Here is a 25,462-nt window from a genome sequence, read left to right on the forward strand (position 1 = left end):
GAGAGAGAAGAAGATGATAATTTCTCTGGACGGCAATATGATTGACATTGACGTACGCAGACTCGGTGAACGATTTGCCAGAGCTAAGTGCATGTGTTGACTGTTGTGTTGTGCGTGAGGTGGTTCGTTATAGATTATAACAATGATCAGTGAAAATTAAGCAGAAAAGTTCATGAAAATATCGATGATGGTCTTGGACCATTGTAGCTCCTCTTATTTCTTTAAAAAATATAAGACTTTGTGGATTGAAGCCCCGAGAATACCTAAGAAAGCTTCAAACCCGTTTGAAGCTTTCGTGGCCGAGTTCATGGAACTATGAACCTAGACTCGTTGTCTTTTACTTTGTCACAAATAAGTTATTTAGTTGCCTCGTTGAATAAGAAGAACCAGAAAAAAGTAGTTGCAGAACTTACGAAGGTGAGATTCTCGAACATATTGTAATGTAAATGACAAATTACTTTGTCCGCCATGTTCTGTTTTTATAAACTCTTACCGACTGAGTTAGAGAGCAGACAAAGGTGTTCTGTTTTTTTAGTATCTTTTTTTGCTTTTTTTTGAAGAAGTTGTAATCTTATCTTACGCATGTTGATTTATCATAGAACTTAAAATTTATTAGAGAATTAACCTAAGTTTATTTATTTTACAGTTAATTTCTTCGTTTGGTCTGGAGGCGGACCGTCACTTGCTCCAATGCCTATTTTCAACAGTGGATTTTTCGGAATCTACAAATAAAGTATCAACTTCTTCAATTCAGAATCAAGTGTTACTGGAGCAGTGTTCAAGTTTGTTGGATAAACCATCACTGATAACATCTGTCTGTTACACTGTAAATAATCAAGTTTCTAATACAAAGGTAAGTTGTTAATTTTCCATCATTTTAGATTATCATTTTCGAAATATTACCAGGGATTTCTCCATTATTAGTAGAAATTTAATTTAAACCTTTCATTCTTTCCATCAACTTTCTAATAAAAAAATGTGTTATGGAGTTGAATGTTTTATGAGTAGATAGCAAAGGGATCTGTAGTTTATGATTTTCAATTGTAACACTATTCAAATCAGGTTTTTGTTTTGACTGCTTGATAATTTTTTTAACTACGGAAGCATTTTGGAAATTGAAACAAACCCCGAAACATTCCAGGATAAGAAAAGGAAGATTATATTTATACCCATTATATATTATTAATGTTAAATTATGGTTGTTCTTCTGTTGATAACCAGTTCAAGCTGAAAGTTTGATACTGCTGAACTTAGTAGATTGTTATTGTTAATTTACTTTCAAGATATTTTGTATTAAATGGTGTTGCTGTATGTTGAAAGTACCTTTTGATGCAAGTTACTTACCCAGACACTTTCTATTATGATATGTCCAAAAAGCCAACTGTAAGGGAAGCTTGTTGATGGAATAAATCATTGAATGTATATTTTTAATTTAAAGTTCTATTTGTATATACTTATTTTTTCCCATCATTCGAAATTGAACTTACCAAAAGAGATAAGTTAGTATTGTAAAATAATAAAAATTATTTTTCTTCTATTCCGTTATTGAGGGTTTATGCAGAGAATTAAGAATTAACAAGAAAACAACACAATTGGTATATGCGAACACGTGATCGCCATGTGCCTATTAGATTGGTTACTTTCTCTAAGTTGTCAGGGGTTCTGCCTAAACCCACCACGAGTCGTATCTACCGATTTAAAGGCCCGAAAATATAATTTTGAGCATTTCAATGCTGGTTTTTGTTGCCGTTTATGCGCTAAAAAAATTAATTCCGAAAATCACAAAAAAATGGCCATGTACCTATATCTTGTTGGATACGCAACATTTACTGCCAATAATAAGTACTTACAATTTCGCTGGTTGTCAAAATGCACTGTAAACCACCTTCATTTATTGCCAATAAATCTACAGATAAGATCTCTTGTCCTGAAATCTCTTGGGCTTGTGAAGCTGTTTGCAACTAATTTATTCTTTGAATCCTCTTAGTCATTTTCAGCCCGATTGCTATCGTTTCCGCTTAAGGCGTTTATATCTACAGACATTGAGCGTGACCGTAACGTGTGTCTTCAGACATTCACAGACACCCTGTGTTTATGTATATATCGTTTCAAATTGTGGACTGACATACATCTACAGCACTGTCGTCGTTAGACATCTGGAGAAACGTCTGTACGGTTAGGATGCTATAATTATACAACGCTTGTTTGTAGAGTGGTTTGCAACGGTTGTGAACTGTACAGAGCAAGCGCAAATGGATTCTCGCTACTCTTAAATGGAATTGAGCTTGCTCTGTATAATTAACAACCGTTGCAAACCACTCTACGAACAAACCTATGGCCCGGAAGAGTTCTATGTCTGCGCGGTCATCTTACGGTGAATATAAATACATTAAGGCAACCTCTGTAGCACGTGTCTGTAGAAGTACGTATGGTCACGCTGAAATATTTGTAACTGTTTTTGTTATTCATTATATTGTTATTAATAATACTAGTATAATGTTTCGAAAATCCAAGGCACTCCAAATTTTTTGGACCTCTAATTTAAGATTAGGTGAACAACAATATTTTGTGTACGAAATATGCTGTTTGCTAGAGTTTCAAATCGGCCTTTATAATGTATTGGATAAAAACTTCAAAGTGAATTGGATTTTGGAAGCTACCTTAGGACTTAATTTGTGGAAGATTGTATACAAAGTAATTAAAAAGTATCATACATATATGTTTTCGGTATTCAATACTTCTAGAAAAATGCCTGAAGAGGTCAATTTTTATCTTGAATTACCCAACTTTTCATGTATAATTTAGGACCTTAATGCACGTGTTACGAGGGGTAGAAAGTTAAATTTTTGTGCCAGAAATGAGGAGATCAACTCTTTTATATTCTAGGGATGAAATGGTTGAATTCGAATATACTTTTTTAAATTTATTTTGAGGTCAATGACTTCAGAAGTGACTGATGTTTTTGATTGACATTATCAGAAACATGCCTTTTTTGTAGGATCTCATCCCTCTAATGAAAAAGAGGTTGATGAAAAAACGTTCAATGACTAGATCATACAACATAAGGTCTATCCATTTGTGGGGCACAGGTTGAGTTACCACTTAAAAAACTCAACTTCTACCCCTCGTAGAGGGAGCATGACAAACTCCTCAATTATGCATGAAAAGTTGCGTTATTTAAAGTGAAAATTGACCTGTCCAAGTATTTTTCTACAAATAGTGTTTTTTCGCTTTATTTTCCTGTACATGATATGCTACTTTAATCAAATATCACACGATCTAGAGCTGTCTCCCCTTATTTTCATGGTAAAAATCTTTCCAATAATTTTTATAGGTGACCTGTTGTTTGTTTAAGAAGTCCTATATTCAATTCTATGACCAAAATACAACTTGCTGAAATGTAATTGACAGACAATTTCTTTTTCATTGACTTTTGTTCCTTTTTTCGAGTAAATAATCTTGTAATGAAGTAAATATTATAATGCAAAACGAAATTTTCGGAAAGTTATAACATTTTGACAAAATTCTATAATAAGTGTTCAACCTGACTGCATTTCTTTCTTTTGGACATTCAACATAACTAATGCACCAAGAGGTTTTGGAATTGAATATTCAAATCAATGGAAGTGAGTGAAATTTTTACTTTAATTTCTTTATAACTAGAATTTCATTTCGGATTTTCATTTATGTATATTGATATCATCAACCTGAACTGAAGAAAATTGTTTTCATCCTTGCTGAGGAAGGGACGTTCTTTTATTATTCTACAATCAAACGTGGAAAACAATATTAATAATATTCTTTTCAGATTACAATATTTAAGTCGCATTTTATTCGGGTAGGCATGATTGATAGTTTTGAGATATGTGTGTACATTATCATTGCTTATGGTGTTTTTTTTTTTATCTATAAGAGTATTTAAGATAGAGACAAGGTTTTTTACAAATATAGAAAGGAGAAAATTGGTATTACTTTCCTTAGTTTTATGTTCTATTCTGGAAGATGCTGTTCTCTGTTTTTGGTATTTAAGCTGTATTTGTAGAGTAACTCGTAGAATCCCTGGTGGTATGCTGATTCTTCTCATACGATACTTCTGCAATTTTTCTTATTTGTTTTCTAGAGCCTTAAATTGGGGCAACAGTTTTTTCAACAGTTGAGCAAGTGTCTTCGCCTCTCAGCTGTTCAAGAAGTTGTTTTCGCTCTTGCCCTACGTCATTCCCTCAACAGTGAAGTGGCCAGTTTAGCACAGACTCATTTGAAAGCAAGTGTACCTGCTTTAGTGCAATCCTACATCGACACAGAGGGAAGCAGTAGACAACACGAGGGCGGTCTTCATGAAACGTCCCCGGAAGTTTTGTACTTAATTTTGACCGCAATCTTAAAATCGCCAAAAGAAGTTGGACTCTCAAACGATATACATCAGACGTTCCTCAATACATTACAACGTGATTTTCCTATAGACATAGTTCCGGTAGTTCTCGCGCCTTTAGTATATCCTGAACAGTGTGAATTAGCTCCAGATATGTCTTCCGATGGCCCCGGTTTATCCGGGGGTTTGTTAGATACATCATTAGCTGATGTCATTACTGAGATGGGATATGGCTTCACTTCAAGTATAGAAGAATGCCGATCTAATCTAGTGAAATTAGGAGGACGTGATTTGACTCCTTCAATAATAGCTAGGGTGTTGAGTATTATGTGCCGAACCCATAGTGGCCTTGATGACTCTTTGAATATCCAACAAACTAGTTCTTTTAATATAAGTGAAGTCAGAACATCATGGAACACAGATGTATTCGTTCAAGCAGTGAAAGAAACCATACCGAATTTCCAATGGAAAAATGTATTTTTGGAACTGGATCATCCAGATTTCTTGATCAAAGATCGACAAAGTTTGATATTACTAATAAGTGCACTTCGTCAAGGTTTACAAAGTCTTGGATTCCACCTGGAAACATCGTTCCCCATAGACCAATTTTATAAAAGATGGAATAATGTGGATGGCCAATTCAGTTTAATACAGGCAATACTGAAGAATTCAGATATTTTCTGTTTCGCAGATTATCCATGCATATCAGTTGCGGTGGATATACTCAAAACACCTCCAGAACAGGATAATAAAGATTTGGCCAACTGGAAATCCTTGAATCTTGTCGAATTACTTCTGAATTTATCAGAATCTAATCTTTTCAATCAGGTATTTGAATTGTTCAAATTTCCTATGCACAATTGTCCAGATGTGTTAGTATTGGCCTTGCTACAAATATCGGCTCCTATGACAGTACTCAGACAAGAACTGTTAACCAGTTTGATTCCAATATTCTTAGTAAATCATCCAAATTCCGCGATCATTCTACATCATGCTTGGCATTCTGCAAACATCAACATTCGTTCAATTATTATGCATGCAATGGCAGAGTGGTATGCAAGAGGAGATTGCGATCAAACAAGACTTTCTAGAATATTGGATGTTGCCCAAGATCTGAAGGCTCTGTCAATGCTGCTAAATGCTCAGAATGCTCAATCTTATCCCTTCATTATAGACCTGGCTTGTTTGGCGTCTAGGAGAGAATATTTGAAGTTGGAAAAATGGCTTGCCGACAAAATAAGAGAACATGGGGAGCCTTTCGTTACAGCTTGTATAAAATTTTTACACAGAAGGTATCCACAAATAATCGGTAAAATAGATGACCCCCTTTCGAAATCATCACCTTTACCTACTGAAACTATAACTACAATGGTGCTGTGTCTACAAAATACATTGAACAGTGTCGGTCCAGATTGCCAAGAAGCAATTCTTGCGGCATCTAATCATTGTTCGCTGTTGATGAAGAGCCGACAACAACCAACCATTCTTAGGCCTCGGGTGGATGGTGCTTTTAATGCAACAGCACTAGCAGGTCAAATTTATAATCACACAACTGTTGATCCAATACCTGGTCTCAGTACAAATTTAGCCAATATTAATTTAGGGGGGCCTCCTAGTACACCGTTCAATCTTCAAAGTGGTTTAGGACCTCTGGTTCCCTCACCAGGATCTCCCTCTAGAATACTCAGTGCCGGAACTTCAAATAGTCCTTTTTCGATGATTCAAATGCAACATCAAGGACCCGTTGGTACCAGTGCGTCTTTAGTTTTAGGTGTAAATCAAATCAACAATATCGGCAGAATGGGTCCTGCTCCTGCTGTAGATAAAGGTAGACTTCAAGATTACAACTTGTTTCCCGAAATTTCGCCAAACGTTGCCAAAGACATCGAAGATGAAGCGAACAGCTATTTTCAGAGGATATATAATCATCCTCCTCATCCTACTTTAACCATCGATGAAGTTCTAGATATGCTGAAAAGATTTCAGGAATCAAGTAACAAGCGTGAAAGAGAGGTGAGTTCAGTTCAATTCAAAATTTTTTATGCTCTCCACAAAACTCTGTTTTCATTGATATGCCTATTGACTATACACAGAAATGCATCTACCAACGTTTATACCAATAAAAAATCAAAAAATGCTCATAGATAAATTTCTCATCAAAAGTTGAGGATTTCCTTTCGAAAAATGTATATGTAGCGTTTTCAGGTTAGAATAATAAGATTTCAAAGAAATGATACAGTATCAGTAAAAATTATTAAATTTTTAAGAAAAACCGAAATTTCAATAATTCATTGTTCTTTTTATCAAATCAAATTTTCATTCTTTGATTTTCAATTAAATCCAAGGTGACAGAGGTGTTTGAAAACGGATTTTTTGTGGGTATAGTCCAGAACTTATCATATTTTCACGTTTTTCAGGTTTTCAATTGTATGCTCAGGAACTTATTCGAAGAGTACAAATTCTTTCCGCAATATCCAGACAAAGAACTTCATATAACAGCACAACTTTTTGGTGGCATAATTGAACGAGGCATTGTTACATCGTATGTTGCTCTTGGGCTAGCTCTTCGTTTTGTCTTGGATGCTCTCAAAAAACCTGAAGGATCGAAAATGTATTATTTCGGCATTGCTGCACTTGACAGGTTCAAATCGCGCCTCAAGGAATACCACAAGTACTGCGAACATGTCAGAGCGATATCGCATTTCACCGATTTTCCTCCTCATCTTCAAGAATACGTTGAGTATGGCTTGCAGAGTCTGGAACCTCCAAATAAACCTCAGGGTCCTATTTTACCAGCCAGTCTGGCAGCCATGTTGGCACCTAATAGTTTACAAGTTACCCAAGGTTACAAAAATACCCCAGCGGTCAGTTCCACAGCGCCAAGTAAATCAAGTACTACAACAACAAGTACTTTGGGATCTCGACCATCTATCGCCAATGCAACAAATATAGATACACTACTAGTGGCCACTGAAAAAGAAGAGAAGATAATTGTCCCTCCAGATACTGTACAAGACAAAACAGCTTTTATTTTCAACAACTTAAGTCAACTCAATTTAAAAACGAAATGTGAGGAATTGAGAGAAATTTTGTCCGAAGAATACAGACCATGGTTATCTCAGGTAAGTTCTTCTTGCTATAATTATAATTTCAATACTTACTCTTCAGAGACAGGAAAATTGTCATAAATTTTTTGGGAATAGTATCATAATTTTTTCTTGTTTTTTTGTGTGTAGATTTTCATTTCCAAGTCTGTAAAAAATAGGGGGCTTCTGTGTGGAAGATTGCTAATATTATTGAAATTTTCTTATGAATTTGGTCGCTAAAATTAATCGATCAAATTAATCAATATGCTCCAATGTGTGAAATATAGGTTTTTTCATGTATCTAGAGAATGAAATGTGATTTGTTTCCAAAAATTAAAAATCTCATTTCGTTCTCTAGATACTTCTAGTGGACACTTTATGAAACACCCTGTACTATTGGAATTTTCTAATTTCTGCTTGGACTTCGTGGAGAACTGACCAGATTCTTTTTTTCAGTACTTGGTGATGAAGAGAGCCTCTATCGAACTAAACTTTCATGGCCTTTATTCCAATTTCCTGGATACTCTGGGAATAGCCGAAGTCACCAAACTAGTTACTAAAGAAACACACAGAAATATAAGAGTTTTATTAAGATCAGATAAAGTTATTGCAAATTTCTCAGACCGTTCTTTGCTAAAGAATTTGGGCCACTGGTTGGGTATTCTGACACTAGGAAGGAACAAACCTATCCTTCAAAACGATCTCGACTTGAAATCGTTACTTGTTGAGGCGTACCATAAAGGTTCCCAAGAATTACTTTATGTCGTGCCTTTTGTTGCCAAAGTTCTAGAGGCGAGTGCGAAAAGTAAAGTGTTCAAACCACCCAACCCTTGGACTATGGCCATTATGAATGTATTGGCAGAGTTACATCAAGAACAGGATTTGAAACTTAACCTTAAATTTGAAATCGAAGTCTTATGCAAAAACTTGGAGATAGAGGTTGGCCAGTTGAAACCATCGGTTTATTTGAAAGATCCAGAGAGGATCAAGAAGATCGAATATCAGTTATCCCAACAGAACAAAAAGGAGACGTCTGTATCTCAAGTTGCGCCAACGCAAGCTGTGAATTTATCCGAATCTGAATTGTCGAACATCGGCCCAGGACAGCCAACTAATACGACTCCAACATCTGCCACGCCCGCCCCGCCAGAACCAAAATATAGTTACAGCGATATTCAGTTGGCAGGCATGAGTGCCTTGAGTACGTATGCTGTTATAAATCAGAACATCCTCTTGTTCCAAACAACGCCTCAATTGAAATCTGTCGTTAAGCCAGCGATTGAAAGAGCAGTTCAGGAATGGATTGTGCCGGTAGTTGACAGATCTATTAAGATATCCATCCAGACCTGTGAGAGCATCATCAGAAAAGATTTCGCTCTAGATCCAGATGAGAATCGAATGCGTATGGCTGCTCATTATATGGTGAGGAACCTGACGGCCGGCATGGCCATGATAACATGTCGAGATCAGCTACTTTCCGCCATAAATACACATTGTAAACAAGCTTTGATGAACACATTGAATTCCCCCACCTTGCAACAGAAAGAACTGGTTGAGCAGGCTGCTTTAGTGATAGCCGCCGACAATATGGAAGTAGCTTGTGCATATATCCAGAAGACTGCAGTTGAGAAAGCCATCCCAGAAATCGATAAGAGGCTTATGAACGAATACGAATTGAGGAAAATTGCAAGGCAAGAGGGAAGGTGAGTTTCTGGTTTATTTTCGTTCAATTGATCGTTTCTTAAAGTTGGCCAGAAAATTTGGTTGAATAGTTTATGATGATTTAGGCCCAGTTGTACAGTTCAAGCTGAGTTGAGCCCAGCTTAACTTTGACAATTTTGTACAAGTTTGACTGGTTATACTAGGTTCGGTGTTGAACTCTGCTCAAATTTGAACTGTACAGGGTGGAAAAAATTGGTGAACCTGAACTACAACTTTCATCGCATGGAGATAGAGGAAAATGCATGACACATTACGGTCGTCATTTTTTGAGAAACTAATAATGCCATGAACTGCATTTCTATCTTCTTTTGTTTTCAAATTATAGGCCAAAATTAAAATTTCAACTTTGGTCATTATCTCCGTTTCTGTTTGTGCTAGGACGTTGAAATAAAAACATTATTCAGACACTTTTTGATAGCAATCCAGTGGCGTACTATGATTTTTTCCAACAGGTAGATTTGCTGAGCTATAACATAAAGATGGGTTTTTTCTTATGAAAACAGAAGTTTAAAATGACTGATGGCGATGTATGATATATTTCTAAAACGGGAAAAAATGGCAATTCTTTCTAAGTCATTTTAAACTACTGTTTTCATACGAAAAACACAACTTCATGTTATAGCTTGGCAAATAAACCTGTTGGAAAAATCATAGTATATGCCACAGCATTGCTATCAAAAAAGGGTCTGCATAATGTTTTTTATTTCAACATCCTAGTACAAACAGAAACGGAGATAATGACCAAAGTCGAAAACGCCCAAATTTCAATTTTGACCTATAACTCGAAAACAAAAGAAGATAGTGGAATGCAGTTGATGGCATTATAGATTTCTCGAGAAAAGACCAACGTAATGTGGCTTTCATTGTCCTGTATCTCGTTGGGTTAAAAAGTTGTAGTGCCCACCCTATACAGGGTGGGCAAAATTGGTTGTCTACTGAGGGTATCTCAAGAACTATGATAGGTAGAAGAAAACAAAGAATGGCGAAAACCGTAGCCTCCTACGATTCTTCGTTTTTGAGTTATTAGAAAAAAAAAGATTTCGACGATTTGGAAAAATTCCCATAACTTATTTGTCTTTGAAGTTACAGATCTGAAATTTGAACCTTCTTAGGCACTTTTAAACGTAGAATCTACTGACAAAAGATTTTTCTCCAATTCAGAAATAACAAATTCAATAAAAGTGTGAATTTAAAAAAACGAAAGTTCGCCTTATGATTCGAAATGAAAACATGTTTTGAGCTCGTCAGAGGATTCTACGAAAAAAGTGCCTGCAGAAGGTTCAAGTTTCAGATCTGTTACTTCAAAAACAAAAAAGTTATGAGAACTCTTGAAACCTCATTTTTTGCTAATAACTCAAAATAGAAGAATCGTAGGATGCTACGGTTTTTACCATTTTTTGTTTTTCTGAAAAAGAGCTCGGAAATGTGTCATCCGTTTTCTTCAAGCTCTTATGGTTATCGAGATCCCTTCAGTAGACAACGAATTTTGCTCACCCTGTACAACTGGGTTGAATTTGTACTGCTGAGGGTTGCCATTTATGTATTGTGAATTGGTTTGCATGTGATTAGGCCAACGTCCAAAGCACTCTTTAAAGTCAGATGATAGCCCCAAAACATACTTTTTGAAGGCCCCATATGATCTTCAGACTTTTAAATCGTTGTCCACACAGTTAATCAATCAGCGAATCATTCCAACCTTTTTCCTGAAAAATTCATTTTAAGTACTTATAAAAGAAAATTAAATATAGGATTTAAAATTTAGTAATGTAATGTGAAATTACGATAGTGAATAATTGTATTCTCATTGTGATTCAACATTATGGATCTTTTTAGGATTGACCTCTCAAACTGTCAAATTCTCTGTACTGTGGAAATATCTTGAAAAAAATTATATAAACGATACGATATTTCTTCACAATGCTAAATTGTACTTTGAAAATATTCAGCACATCGATGTTTTCATTCTTCAAGACAAAAACAGTTTCTTTTCATGAATGATTTTCATTTCAGACAATATGTCGACCAAACTGTATACAACTATCAGATTGAAAGAATGCCTGAACCAATACGACTAAGAAGTACGGTCACACCAGCACAAATGATCGTTTACGAGGAGTATGCCAGAAACATTCCCGGTTTTTTACCGAACGAACGGGATAGCGCGTTATTGATTCCTAAGCAACAGCATTTGGAAAGTTCCCAGCTTAATGTTGTCAATTCTTTTCCGACTTCGCAAGGAATTCAAGGTGAAGATGCCAGCATTATATTTGAGAAACTACTGTTGGATTTGGAACAATTCATACAGGCTATAGCTGCTCAAAGCCAGTACAACCATTTCAATGCCAATATGATCATACTGAGGGACTGTTTAGTGCATACTTTACGATCAAGAGACATCGCTACACCACAAACGTTAGTTCAGAAGGTGAGTGAATTGGGAAAAATAAAATCTTCTGTTAAAATACAGGGTGTATTTGAAGGTGAGACTTTTTTTTTCAGAAGGTAGAACTGTTCAATATGAAGAGTTTCACCAAAAATCACCTATACAAAATGACAAAGTTGAAAAAAAATTTAAAATGATTACTGAAATAGATCCTGATACGACCCTAGACCGTTTGTTAGCTGAATTATCGCAAAACAGTGGTATAAAACTTATCTCCTGATTCGACCATGTGGTTTTGTTTAGGATATTGGCTCGTTCGATATTTACGTAGTAATGAAAATGGAAACTTAGGATTGCCGAATTGTTTTCATTATTTTTTAGTTACTTACACGATTTTATGAAATGGCTCATTTCGATAACAACTGACAGAAGAGACTTAGGACACAACTGTAAAAAATAGAATAACACTTCAAAATCTCACCAATAAAATTCGTCTAAAGTATTCACGAATTTTTTCACAATGGGCATCCCAATCTTCTTATTCGAACATTCCAACAATCGTCTTAAAAATGGGATGTAATGGAGAAACATCATAGCACTTTCAACATAACTAACACTTTCAAGAAACTGCCTCGATTTTCTACATTTTTTTTTTCACCCTAAATTGCACGATACAACAATTATGATTCTCTCAAAAGTGACCTAATGCATCTAATCCGATGAACTTGATACTAAACCATTCATTGTTCAGCCATATGTTTATGTATTGTTTCGTTTTTGCGATGCCGAAGTCACCTTCCACAGTCCCGTACTTGAAATTCAATGAAATTTTGTCGAACCTCTAGGGGTTGTGTCTCAGCCATCTTGGATATTTTATACAGACAACTTTTGGTTAAACGACTTATTTTGATGAGTTCCATCTTCTCTCATGAAAAGCCTCACCTTTGAAAACATCCTGTATATGCACAAGTCGAAAAGTTACCCAGTATATGTACTTGCTACCCAGTGAACCTTGTTCCACCTTAAAGATTGTATCAAATAAGGTGTTTTTAATTCGAGGCAGAAGATGAGTAAAGTAAAATAAATTAAAAATCATAAAAAAAATTTAACTACATTGAAATAAATGATGCATTGAAATTTATGGACTGAATTGTCAGCAATAGGTCCTTTCGTTTGCATAAAAAGTGTAGAAAATTTCTACACTCAATTCGATTTACACCAGTGTAGAGGAAGCTTAGTTTATGTACACATAGTCTAGATGCAGATAAACTACACCTCCTCTACACTGGTGTAAATTGAATCAGCAAACGAATACTAAAATCGAGTGTAAAAAAGTGCTACACTTTTAATGCAAATGAAAGGACCTAATGCGTATGCTTCATTTAAGAGGTCTTTCTTGCACCTCTTGTTTTTTAAATGGTGTTCCTTTACTGTACCAAAAAGTCCAGTTGATGCTAAGACACAAATGGCGACTTGTATACATGTATTGACGATCTATATATTCTTTTGCAGTGCGTTGAGTGCCTTCAAGAGTCTCTAATTGGAGGACAGTCCGACAACGACCCGTTCGTGTTGAGATTCAAAGAAATAATCATACGAATATTGAAAGCGCTTCAAGATCCACGATTTTTCGGTCAACAGTGGATGAGCAAGTTCGTCACTAGGGTCCTGATGGAGGGTAGAGACGAATTCCGTTACAACATAGACGCCGCGGACACCCTGATCAAATCCGGCCTCATAAACCTCCCTCAGCTTGATCTGAGCCTCGCTCAGTTGATGGACAACGGCAACAATTACATGGCGGTCAATTTCGCGATGCAGATCGCTCAGCTGTATCTGATCGACGACAGATCGAACCAATTCATCACCGAGAACGACCTGATAAACACGATCGACATGCTGGCGAAAATACAGTCGCATAATCGTTCCGCGCCCGAAGGTCTCGGGACGATAATCGACGTCTTGAGACAAAATCACGAGGCCACATTCTTCGGGGATAGGACTCCGTTCGGACCGACAGTGCACATTCATAATGGTGTTCTGCAGGTAATGTTTCCAAGTAATTTTTTTGTATGTATGTTCAGTATATTATTTTATCTTAGTAAAATATATGTTTGATTATGAGGTTATTTATGATGAAATTTAATTATATGCATATTTATTTGAAGATTTTCTGGTCGAGAATTATCAGAAAATAAAACAATATGTTTGATCATCATTACTTGCTCAAAAAAAATTATACTGGCTAATCACTTTGTTATTTCAAAAGTGGTGGGGATAAATACAGGGTTAGAACTATTTAGAGGCTGACTATAGGAATATCGAAAACCGTTAAAAATAAAGGGTGGCTTTAATTACAATAAAGGAGCACACCAGTATAATCGCTATATAGAATTATGACTACACACCGAATTTCGTGTAGTTATCTCAAAAAACAAATGAGTTATGAAGAAAAAATGATAATCTTGATTATCAGTATTTTCGAGATATCTCAGGAATCATCAGAGATATTTGGGAACTGTTTACACCCACCCACTCATCCTTGAATAACGCAACTTTTTCGTAATTTAAGCTACTCTGTATTTCTAACGGTTTACGATATCCCTGCAGTCCCCCTATAAATAATTCTAACCCTGTATAACTACTGAAATAAGTAATCTACACAATAATAATATTATGCAGGGTGTTTTTAAAGGTGAGTATTTTTTTATAAAACAAGGGATAAATGCAGGGAAAATCATTGAATAAATAGTTCCTGATACGACACTAGATCGTTTGTGCTCAGAAATAGCAAAGAGAAGCACTTTATACTGAATATACGAACATATCGTGTGGTTTCGTTTAGAATATTGATCTGTTGTATTTCTGAATCGAAATCAAAATAGAAACTTTGGATTATTGTTTTTTCTGATGTTTTCCATGACTCGAACGATTTTTCATCAAATGGTTCATTTTGGAACGTTATACCTAATCAAAGAAAAGATTAAGTGTGAAAAAAATTCAGACAAAAATTCACCTATGTATTGGTTTGAGTATTCACAAAATTCATAGTCAACACCGAAATCTTCTTGTTCAAAGTTGTCCGTACATACCTGGCTGGTGTAAAAACAAGGTAACAACAATACCGCCTTGTCAACGACCAATGTTTCAAGCACAGCATCTCGATTTTTTACACTCATTTAACCTTACCTATCTCTCATGCTACGCCAAATTTTTCGATCGACCCCAAACAGTTATTCATAAGTCTCATTGAAACAAACTCTTGTACCTACTTTGCGATGCAATAATGTTAGACTGGAGGGGATGATAACTACGCCATCTTGATTATTTTGATGAGTATCACCTTCTTTGTCATCATCCTTTGAACTGAATTGCACCTCCTTTGCTGTATCTTCTTGATTAAGAGTACTCTACGGTGGGCTACCTGAGGTCCATTCTTGTAACTGGAGGTTCTACTCAGTTATTTGTTCACATCCAGATACGCAGAAATTTTTTAAAGATAGTTTTCATGAGCTCATGAAGAGCTGTGCTTCTGGCGCTTGTCAATCCTCTGGGTCGAACTCTGTTTTAAATCTACCGATCTTCTGATCCACTTCAAAAAGTAGATCCACTGGTTTTGAACTTGATCATATCTGTATTTTTATTAATAATGAGAAAATATTTCCGGGGTCCAACAGTGTTGGTTGAGTTCAGTACCTGGATGGTAGACCGCTCTGGTTATAAAATTGAACAATTCCAAACTTATCATAATGGTCAACATAATATGCTCAGTAATAACTGCCTGGATATTGTATCTGCTCCTGGCTCAAATTAAATCTGAATATAACTTGACTTATGTCCGTTTGTACCTACTTTTTTAAGGCAGGCTCAACGTTCAGTCATACTTATTGCTGTGACACCTTCTATATGAATCAGTGAAATGAGCAAGCCTCAACTTAGTCTGCTTTAAATGAGTCTGTGCAAACGAGCATAAATTGTTTTAAAATGTGGCGAACCTTCCAACTATCATTGACAACTGCTTGATGAATTGAAAACTGTAATTTTACACATTCCCGAAGTGGATAACTATTTGAAATTTGGTTTTTTGCATTTTAGGTTAGAGCTCCCAACTATGAAGATCCCCCTGGTCTTGTGGAGAAAACCGATTATCTTCTAAGAGAATGGATTGGGATATACAATTCGCAGCCTCAAGGAAGGGATACAACAAAGCAGTTCACTATGTTTGTCCATCAGATGAACGTGCATGGCATACTGAAAACGGACGACCTGATCACCAGGTTTTTCCGCCTTTCCACCCAGATATGCGTAGAAACAGTTTACAGAAGTTTGACAGACAAATCAGTTTCCATGAACCTGACGCGAGCTAAGATTTACCACACCTTGGATGCTTTCGTGAAATTGGTCGCGTTACTGGTGAAACACTCGGGCGAAGCTAATAACACGAACACTAAAGTGCACCTTTTAAACAAAGTTTTGGGAATCGTAGCTGGATGCCTACTACAAGATCACGACACAAGAGTTATTGACTTCCATCAGTTGCCTTATCAAAGAATTTTTACGATGCTCTTTTTGGAGCTCAACTCTCCGGAGCCAGTTTTGGAGACGATCAACTTCCACGTTTTGACAGCTTTCTGTCATACGTTGCATATATTAAGACCAAGTAAAGCAGCTGGATTCTCTTATGCTTGGTTGGAACTAGTCAGTCATCGAACGTTCATGGGGAGAATTCTGGCTAACTCGCCTCAACAAAAAGGATGGCCGATGTACGCGCAATTACTTATTGACCTGTTCAAGCACCTATCACCTTTCCTCAGGAATGCTGAGCTGGCGAAGCCAGTCACCATGTTGTACAAAGGAACCCTAAGAGTATTACTGGTTCTATTACATGACTTCCCGGAGTTCTTGTGCGATTATCATTATAATTTCTGTGATGTCATCCCACCGAATTGTATTCAAATGAGGAATTTGATCTTGTCTGCATTTCCTAGAAATATGAGACTGCCCGATCCGTTTACGCCAAACTTGAAGGTGGACATGCTGCCGGAAATATCGTATGGGCCTCGTATTTTGGCAAATGTTTCGATCATGATCACGCCTGCGCAGTTCAAAAAGGAGCTCGATTCTTACCTGAAAGCCCGCGCTCCAGTGACTTTCCTTTCCGAGTTGAGAAGTAATCTACAACTTTCCAGTGCTCCAGGAGTTCGCTACAACATTCTTCTAATGAATGCTTTGGTACTATATGTGGGCAGTCAGGCTATTTCCCATATTCGTAGTAAAGGACAGACTCCGAATATGTCGACTATCGCACACAGTGCCCACATGGACATCTTTCAGAATTTGGCTGTTGATTTGGACACTGAGGGAAGGTAATTATCCATTTGAATAGAATAATTTTCGATACCACAAACTATTAGTTGACTATTAGTCAACTTATGTAGTTCTCTGATATTTTCATTGGCTTTTCATATTTGAAGCTGTGTTTCCTTAGTAAAAGAAGATTTTTTTAAAGGACTGATAGTTCAAATTTGAAACAAAAATGAAAGAACATATGACAATGATAAGAAAAATCCAGGAAACACTTTCAAATGAATCATCAAATCAATCAATGTTTCTTGGATGAAACTGTATAGCTATGATATAATTGAATTAAATTTTATTTTAATCAAGTCTAATTCTGAGAGCTATCTAATAAGATCATTTTAGTGTTAGCTAGGAATTCGAGCGTTCCTATAAGGTGGAAATATTTCTGACATACTTTATTTTCATAATTTGATAACAACTACACCATCTGAAGTTATAAATGGGATTTTTGCTTATAATAACTTTTTATTTTCAGATACCTATTTTTAAATGCTATTGCGAACCAGTTGAGATATCCAAACAGTCACACTCATTATTTCTCCTGCACTTTGTTATATTTGTTTGCTGAAGCGAACACCGAAGCTATTCAAGAACAAATTACAAGGGTCCTCCTTGAGCGATTGATCGTTAATAGGCCACACCCATGGGGGTTGTTGATTACTTTCATTGAACTGATAAAGAATCCTACGTACAAATTTTGGAGCCATGAATTCGTTCGTTGTGCCCCAGAAATCGAAAAGTAAGTTTACTCTGCTATATTTCTACAATGATCGAAAAATAAGGTGCTGTTTCACATCTGAAATGAGTAGATTTTGAAAGTGTTGTTTTAACAGAGAATTTATATTTTATAATTGAATACACATTGAAAAAACACTCCTGAAATGTGTGTGTCCCTGAAATGAAAATACAGGGATACACCACTTCATGCTGTGAAACATCCACATTTTATATTTGACATCTGTCATAAATGTTACTTTTGTTTCAGGTTATTCGAATCTGTGGCCCGATCCTGTATGGTACAGAAAACTTCAGGGCAACCACAAGATGGTGAACTGCAAGAATGATGCATAACATATTATATAAATATTTGAAACATGTGATCTGTGAACTGTACATAGTGTTATTAAAAAATTCATTATTTTGATTCTTGAAGCTTGTTACAGAATTTTTGGGTTCTATGATTTCGACTATAAACTAAAATTAGGATGTAGATATTAGCGTTGTAATATAATAGGTATTTTTAAGAATTTTCAAATATTTGTAATTATATAAATAATTCATGTATGTATTAAATGGATTTCATGTTTTTCAGGATATAAGTAGGAAGTTTCATTTCGGCTTTGATGCCAATTGCCTTTGAAATTATTATAGACAATATTATTGGTGAGGTTAGAATCACTCACTTGGCGGGAGATTGCTTTTCAAATTTTTTTACGTTGCGACTTATGCAGAGCCAACTTTGAGATGGAATATCACTATCTAGAAGTGAATGGTTAATAAAACATATAAGAATATCTAAAATTGGTTACCTTCATCGTAAGCAGTGTTTCCAAGTCTGTTTCACATCACAATATACTTTTATATGTCCTAAAATCAAAATTGAAAACGTTCGGAAATCTATATGTTGTGGATGATTATTTCTGCTGTATGTCAATCATGAATCATACAAGAGCTGTATTCGGGTTCGGCTTTCGGACAGTCCGAGAATGGTTCTAGAACTGCGCAGAGGATTCGATACTAGAGCGCAACAGTTTTGCGCAGTTTTAGAACAATTCTCGGACCGTCCAAAAGTCGAACCCGAATACAGCCAAGATGAATTTCCATGAATCTTGTCGACCTAAAGCTAGTCATGCGCATATGAAAACTATAGCTTATGAATCATATGTTTTAAAAAGGAATACCGATTCAATGATGCGAAATGGATTCACATAAGGTCATGGGCGTAGCCAGGGTTGAGTTTCGGGAGGGGTTTTAAATGAAATTTTTCTGATTTTGACATATAAAGCCCGTTTGCAACAGCCGAGAATTCTCTACAAAATTCTCGCAAGAAAAGGGCGGAGACTATTTAGTACGCAACTGAACAGAGAATTCTACCGAAAGTGCGTATGTAACGGTACATAATTCACGGCGCATGAAATCTCGAGTTAATTTTCTAGAGAATTCTCGGCTGTTGCAAACGGGCTTAAAGTGAGACTTTTTGAATATGATATTACGGATACCTTTATTATTTCGGGGTGGGTTTGAACCCCCAAAACCCCCCCCTGGCTACGCCCGTGCATAAGGTAGTTTTAATAAGCATGCTGTTTTAAGGCACTGATACTATACAAAATTCATGAATCTTTCAAAATTTTGATGCCAACTTTGAATGTGGATTAAACCAAAGATTAATCTTTGGCAAAGATCTAATCTTTGATCTTTGGATGAAGCATTTGCCGAAATTACTAGTTTTCTGTCTAGTAGCTGGAGTTCTCTTCTCAGTCATGTAAGGAGGAAAGAAGAAGAAGAAAACTTCCAATACAATGAAAAAGAAAATAAAGATTCCTGCTCTATGATTAATTTGATATTCTATGGGCATAACCTAGACACTTCAGAAAAGGCACGAGAAGACAGTTGTATTTTGAATCAAGTGTTATAATTTTTGTTATGGAATAGTGTTTTGAAGCAAAAAGTTTCGAATTTAAAAAGGTTACCTGACGCTGGTTGTAGTGGGTGAAGTTTTAAAACGTTACTCTCTGAAGCTTTCTATCAGTTACACTACTATATAAGAGGATCAGTCTTTCGCAAAAATGTCTGATAGTGAAAAAATGGATGTATGCCACGATGGAACTGAGAGCGAGGATGAAAGTGTTGCAGAAAATGAAAACGAGTCGCCAGTCAAGAAAGATGTGTACCTACCCGGAAAGCCTCTTGAAGAAGGTGAAGAATTAGTTTGCGATCAATCAGCTTATGTTATGTTGCATCAAGCAAGAACGGGAGCCCCATGCTTAAGTTTTGATGTAATTGAGGATAATCTTGGAGTCAACCGCGAGAATTTTCCACTGACCTGTTATATTGTTGCTGGTACTCAAGGACATCAAAACCATGTGAATAATGTCGTTGTTATGAAATTGCATAATTTACACAAAACTATTGAAGAAGAAGATGAGGAAGATGATGAATTATCAGATAATGAAGATGAAATTCAAGAACCAAAATTTGCTGCTGCTTCTATCAAACACCAAGGTGGTGTTAATAGAATCAGGGTAATTAGAAACTCATACTTTTAATTTACTTTTCATGATCAGAGATATGACGAAGGATGTTTATTTTCAGAGCTATAAATACAATAATATTACCCTGGCTGCAAGTTGGAGTGAACTTGGGAGGGTAAATATTTGGGATCTTACAGAACAGTTACAAGCTGTGGATGATGGTGAATTACTCAAAGTGTATAATAACCAGAATAAATCTCATTCTACAAAACCACTATTCACATTTAGTGGCCACCAGAAAGAAGGATTCTCCATGGATTGGTCTCCTACTATGCCAGGGGTAAGTATTATTTTTTTTTAATTTAAATTTCAGTGTATGTATAAGGAACTGGATTGGTGTATTTCTTTCCACTGGTGTAGTGTGGAGTTCTCAATAGGATCTCTGTTAAGTAATAAGCTGTTGCCGAGTATAATAATTTTAAATTGATCATGTTTTCCCTAGGTTCTAGCAACTGGAGATTGTAGAAGGGATATACATATTTGGACACCTTCTGAAAGTAACAGCTGGTCAGTAGATCAGAGGCCATTAATTGGTCATACAGATTCTGTTGAAGATTTACAATGGTCTCCAGAAGAGAGACATGTGTTAGCATCTTGTTCAGTAGATAGAACTATAAGAATTTGGGATACAAGATCATCGCCAAATGAAGCATGCAAGTTGATAGTTAAAGAGGCACACAAAAATGATGTAAATGTTATAAATTGGAATAAGGGCGAACCTTTCATTCTCAGTGGTAAGTAGATAAATTATAATTAGGAAATTTCCATCAGTAGCAGGAGGCATATGACAAATGAACTCAAAATATTGAGATCAAATGAATGAAAATATGTGCTTACCATAAGGTGTTTCTAACTGTTCTATAAAGTAATTGTATAAGTTCACAAGTCATTATTGAAAATTAGTTTCATAACTTAAATTTTTTCAATTTGATTTGTTTCCGTCAAAAATTGTCATTTGTCAATATAAATCGGTCCATGTCAAAAGTTCTTCTCCTTCTAAGGTTAAGAAAATTTTTCTGTATGAATTTGAATACCTTTTTTTTAAGGTGGGGATGACGGTTTTCTGCACATATGGGATTTGAGAAGTATTCGCAGTGAAAAGCCATTGGCAAGCTTCAAACATCATTTGGGCCCAATTACAACTGTTGAATGGAGTCCTGTAGATCCTGCAGTCTTTGCTTCAGGAGGAGAAGATAACCAAATAGCTTTATGGGATTTATCTGTGGAAAAAGAAGATGAACCCTCAAGTGAAGATATTGAAGTAAGTCAATTTCTTTTGAATTTTCTGAACTAAACATTAAAGTAATCAACCAGAACTTTCTTGCTTACTCAGATCCTTATGAAATGGGTTCATGATTTGAATGATCCACATCGATTTCTAAAATGAATCAAATGAAAATTTTGATACTCAATTTAGCTTTGTTTAAAACCGACTGGAATTAATTATTATGTTCTTTTTATAGGACTTACCACCACAACTGATGTTTATTCATCAAGGACAAACAAACATCAAAGAATTACATTGGCATCCGCAACTGACAAATGTTATCATAAGTACAGCTGAAAGTGGTTTTAATATATTCAGAACTATCAGTTTTTAAAGCTTCTGTGAAAAAGTGTAATGAATAAATAAATAAGGAACTGTTATAAGAAGTGTTATCATTGAGCACCAGGTTGGGCCTCTAAAATATAAACTGGGTCAAATATGTGTATTTCCATGGCAATAGTGCTGGTAATAATACCATCATTATCCTGAATAAATTTATTCTACAAAAGTATATTGTACAAGATAAAAAAAAGTGTAAAAAATTCATTTGTAATGATGAACATATTTCCAAAAATATTTCAAATTTCATCATTATTAATGAGATCCATGTTGATGAGGTGTCGTATTGTTGGGCGACCATGGGGACAATTCTGAAAAAAAAATATCAAGAGTTCCATCTGACAATTTTTCATGCGGACATTTAGTTTTATGTTGGGTATTCATGAAAAAGAACCAAAGGCAAAATAAACAGGAAGTTGAAACTTTGTTGATTTCACTGAAAAAAATCCATTTATTTCGCGTCCCTGTACAATATTGTCCATTTAACATTTGCTATGGACATTGCAGATAGATTTAAAAGAAATCAATTTAATTTTCTTGTAAGGAAAGGTAAAGATTATTAATTGGGACTTCTACTCACCCATGGTTGATCTATTTCTCCCATATGCTCAACCAGCGTTTTCATATCTTTTTTTGATAATGATTTGCCAATCATGACTGATTTTCTACATGCTCTAGACGCAAACATAGCCCGCACTCTTGATGGTCTACACATAGTGTGACTGGAATCCTAAAAGAAATACACTTTTTACTCACTCTGTATATCAACTTTCTGAATTTACCTTCAGCATAAATAACATTTCATCTATATCATCTTTACCAAAGACATAGTTTTGGCTCACAGGTACAGCAGTCAATAATACTTTTTTTGTCATAGGGGCTGAAAAAATCTAAATATTCATTGGATATAATGTTGAAAATTTTACTGATAGAAAATGTTAATTAGAAAATGAACCCTCCGAAATAGAGGTTAATTCTGATTCACCAAATGCTCACCATTTTCATCGATCTTGAAATGAAATCCATTTTTCCTAAAAATTTCTTCATTTTCTATAAGTATGCTTTCATTTCCAGCCGTAAGTTCCAACGATTTTGAACTAAAATTTGAAGAAATAAGAGATTGAATAATAATATTAACCAGTTGAACACATACTTTACTAATACTTGTTTTTGTAACACTGTAAAAGACTGTAATTGTTCAAAATTATATTTTTCATCTGTTGCATGTTGATCTATGATGAACAAATCATTGCCCAGTCTTGTTATGATAAAACCTAAATTAAACTGACCTATGACTTCCATATTGCAAAAATCATGTTTCGATAATTGCTTCTGAAGTTCTTCCTCTGCTTTTTTATTATTTTCTGGTGCAATGGTTGATCTAAATTTTATTTTCACATCATTTGATTTTGATTCTGCATTTTGCCTCTTTATTATTGATTTGCGAATACATTGCAAAGTTACATCACACGGAACAGTTTTCCTATTTTTGGTACTTTTCACTGGGGTATCTAGAATAATATTCACAATTTCATTATCTTTGATTTCCTTTTTTTTTGCGTGTATTGTATTCTCTTCAGATGAAAAAGATTCTATATCTTCTTTTGTTCCAGTGATTTCTGAATTTTTCTCAGATCTTAGGTTTCCATTCAAGTTTTTATTTACAGTATCAGTTTTGTTTTCACTTCTATCCCTCTCATATTCCTTGAACTCATAATTTACTATATTCTCCTTCATTCTCCTTTCTTTGATAAATTCACATGATTTCAAATCAGAAGTAGATGGTAATGATGCTTCCGAAGATAAATCTGATATATTTCTTTCAAACTCTGACTTAGAGGAAATCTTTGTTAATGAATCTTTTTTCTCTTCTTCAAGTTTTAATTGAGAAGTGGAAAATGAGCTATTTTTAAATGAAAATATTTCACCATCACTTTTGTGCTTTTTCCTGAAGCTATTCAAAAAGTCTTTATTTGTTTCTGGAGAGTCTGTTAAACTGCGTTTCATTCTTTTTCCTTCACAATTAGAATTATTCAAAGACAGTAGCTTAGAAATGTCTTGATTTTCCAAAGGTACTTGTGATGGGAATAATTTGAACGATTCCAACAATGATGCTTTTAAAGAAGCCAAAAATAATTTTTCTTTTTCCAAGAAAATTTGTCTCTTATCTGGTGTTACATTGACATCTACAATGGAACTTTTCACCAATATATTGAGATATACAAAGGGATACTGATTTGAATTGAACTGTTTATAAATTTGATTGACCAATTTTATAATTTTAGTTGGCTCTACTGGACGTGAATTAACATAAAAAAATTGTCTGTCTGTTGAACTACGTCCATTGCCATGAATGACGCTTGAAACAAGAAATTCCATCTCAAATGGCAATTCTTCGTCATCACCTAACTTGATACTATATTCATTCAATATATCTTGATTTGGTCGGATCAAATCAATCTCTATCAATGATGAGATCTGTTTTGCACCAAAAACACTTATGATATTTTCTCTAACCTTATGATGGCCTTGTGTTGCTACTACAACATTTCTCTTGTTGTTAGTAATATTGGTACAAGTGAACCTGCAATTTGAAATTGACTTTAACTTTTTTTTATCAACACAGTAATTTTCTTACTCACTTAATACCTTTGGAAACCAAACAGTAAGCATATAATAATTGAGACATCTTATTGAATTCCCTTTTTAGATTTTTCATGAATTCCTTTCTACGGACAGGTAATGTTGAAAACAAATTCTCTAATTTAACAGAGGTACCAATCTGTCTTGCAGCTAAAGATACTTCAACTATTTGACCTTCTTTATTGTATTTGATTCTTTTGGCCTGTTCAGTTGAAGAATGTTTTGTTAGTATAGATAAATCAGCCAGAGCACATAGTGAACTAAGTGCTTCACCACGAAAACCTAGGGTCTCTAAAAACTGAAGGTCTGAGAACTTATCAATTTTTGAAGTGTAATGTTTTAAAGCTAAAAAAACAAAATTAGAATGGGAAAAAATAAATTGACTTCAACTGCATACTCAAAGCTTGAAAATTGTCCTCTAAAACACCTGCCCCATTATCACATACTTCAATACTTTCGGAACCATATTCCTTTAGAGTTATATCAATTATTGTAGCACCAGCATCTATAGAATTTTCCACTAATTCTTTCACGGCGACTGCTAATGTTAAAATTACCTAGAATAAAGATTCATCTTCTAATTGTTGCCTTCCTTAAAACAGAAAGATTCTTAGTTCTTCAGTGTTAGGAACTGCATAATGAATGAGCTCAGTAGTTTGTGTTGAATATTGGTTCTTGGTTTGTAGTGTTTGGTCTCATTATTCATCGCTGCACAAGCGGCCCTTATTCTAGTATCGTTCTAAAAGATTTGAGTTGATTCATACCTGGCCCGAGCATATTTGATGAACAACATCGTTGCTTATCGGTTTTATCAAACCGTGAGAAAAGTTCTCATTCTTTGCCATCGTTTTTATTTTTGTACATTTCTTTTAAAGGAAAGATTAATCTTTGTTTTTATGGTTAGGAAATTTTGTTAGGTTAGGAAGATGGCAAAGAAGATTCATATGGACTAATCATTAAAATCACTAAGAACCTTTCGATTTCAATGGAACTAATTTCAATGGGTTATTAGTTCAATGATCACAATTTCAAACAACGAAG

The 25,462-nt window shown here is 35.1% G+C and overlaps 3 protein-coding genes and 1 long non-coding RNA gene across 6 annotated transcripts; 2 read left to right on the forward strand and 2 right to left on the reverse strand.

The window, feature by feature from the left end:
• Positions 1–75: 75 nt before the first annotated feature.
• Positions 76–18,240, forward strand: LOC123318040 (CCR4-NOT transcription complex subunit 1). The gene is made up of 10 exons (XM_044904719.1): positions 76–417; positions 647–853; positions 4,121–6,382; positions 6,787–7,491; positions 7,912–9,158; positions 11,188–11,602; positions 13,073–13,606; positions 15,656–16,926; positions 17,397–17,660; positions 17,907–18,240. The coding sequence occupies exons 1-10, from the start codon at positions 316–318 to the stop codon at positions 17,983–17,985; spliced, it is 7,086 nt and encodes a 2,361-aa protein (XP_044760654.1). The 5' UTR covers positions 76–315; the 3' UTR covers positions 17,986–18,240.
• A 19-nt stretch (positions 18,241–18,259) lies between these two features.
• LOC123318073 lies at positions 18,260–21,148 on the reverse strand. The gene is made up of 3 exons (XR_006538246.1): positions 21,010–21,148; positions 18,451–18,508; positions 18,260–18,400 (listed from the first exon to the last, which is right to left on the reverse strand). It is a non-coding gene; the product is annotated as an uncharacterized LOC123318073 (long non-coding RNA).
• LOC123318060 (glutamate-rich WD repeat-containing protein 1) lies at positions 19,499–21,822 on the forward strand. Its single transcript, XM_044904752.1, has 5 exons — positions 19,499–20,163; positions 20,234–20,452; positions 20,615–20,906; positions 21,219–21,433; positions 21,636–21,822. Exons 1-5 carry the CDS (start codon positions 19,708–19,710, stop codon positions 21,771–21,773), a joined length of 1,320 nt encoding a protein of 439 aa, XP_044760687.1. The 5' UTR covers positions 19,499–19,707; the 3' UTR covers positions 21,774–21,822.
• Positions 21,823–21,919: 97 nt separating this feature from the next.
• On the reverse strand, positions 21,920–25,351 carry LOC123318047 (mismatch repair endonuclease PMS2). Of its 3 annotated transcripts, XM_044904740.1 has the most exons (8): positions 25,186–25,350; positions 24,819–24,978; positions 24,421–24,766; positions 22,932–24,362; positions 22,775–22,875; positions 22,561–22,658; positions 22,359–22,508; positions 21,920–22,089 (listed from the first exon to the last, which is right to left on the reverse strand). In XM_044904740.1, exons 1-8 carry the CDS (start codon positions 25,264–25,266, stop codon positions 22,018–22,020), a joined length of 2,439 nt encoding a protein of 812 aa, XP_044760675.1. In that variant the 5' UTR covers positions 25,267–25,350; the 3' UTR covers positions 21,920–22,017. The 3 variants fall into 3 exon arrangements, 1 of the variants encoding a protein (XP_044760675.1); XR_006538244.1 differs by lacking the exons at positions 21,920–22,089; positions 22,359–22,508 and having other exon boundaries at positions 22,560–22,668; positions 22,775–23,010; positions 23,068–24,362; positions 25,186–25,351; XR_006538243.1 differs by lacking the exons at positions 21,920–22,089; positions 22,359–22,508 and having other exon boundaries at positions 22,560–22,668; positions 22,775–24,362; positions 25,186–25,351.
• Positions 25,352–25,462: the final 111 nt, after the last annotated feature.

This window comes from Coccinella septempunctata, chromosome 1 (genome assembly GCF_907165205.1).
Source record: "Coccinella septempunctata chromosome 1, icCocSept1.1, whole genome shotgun sequence".
Taxonomy (NCBI): Eukaryota; Metazoa; Arthropoda; class Insecta; order Coleoptera; family Coccinellidae; genus Coccinella; species Coccinella septempunctata.

Excerpts from the sequence above, each read along its gene's own strand:
- LOC123318060 (XM_044904752.1), top strand. The coding sequence starts at position 19,708 with ATGTCTGATAGTGAAAAAATGGATGTATGCCACGATGGAACTGAGAGC. Across the intron at positions 20,164-20,233 it reads GTGGTGTTAATAGAATCAGG|AGCTATAAATACAATAATAT; the intron begins GTAATTAGAAAC and ends GTTTATTTTCAG. Across the intron at positions 20,453-20,614 it reads GGTCTCCTACTATGCCAGGG|GTTCTAGCAACTGGAGATTG; the intron begins GTAAGTATTATT and ends TGTTTTCCCTAG.
- LOC123318040 (XM_044904719.1), top strand. The coding sequence starts at position 316 with ATGAACCTAGACTCGTTGTCTTTTACTTTGTCACAAATAAGTTATTTA. Across the intron at positions 6,383-6,786 it reads GTAACAAGCGTGAAAGAGAG|GTTTTCAATTGTATGCTCAG; the intron begins GTGAGTTCAGTT and ends CACGTTTTTCAG. Across the intron at positions 16,927-17,396 it reads GATTTGGACACTGAGGGAAG|ATACCTATTTTTAAATGCTA; the intron begins GTAATTATCCAT and ends TTTTATTTTCAG.
- LOC123318047 (XM_044904740.1), bottom strand. The coding sequence starts at position 25,266 with ATGGCAAAGAATGAGAACTTTTCTCACGGTTTGATAAAACCGATAAGC. Across the intron at positions 22,876-22,931 it reads CAAAAACAAGTATTAGTAAA|TTCAAAATCGTTGGAACTTA; the intron begins GTATGTGTTCAA and ends TTCAAATTTTAG. Across the intron at positions 22,090-22,358 it reads GAGAAATAGATCAACCATGG|AATTGTCCCCATGGTCGCCC; the intron begins GTGAGTAGAAGT and ends TTTTTTTTTCAG.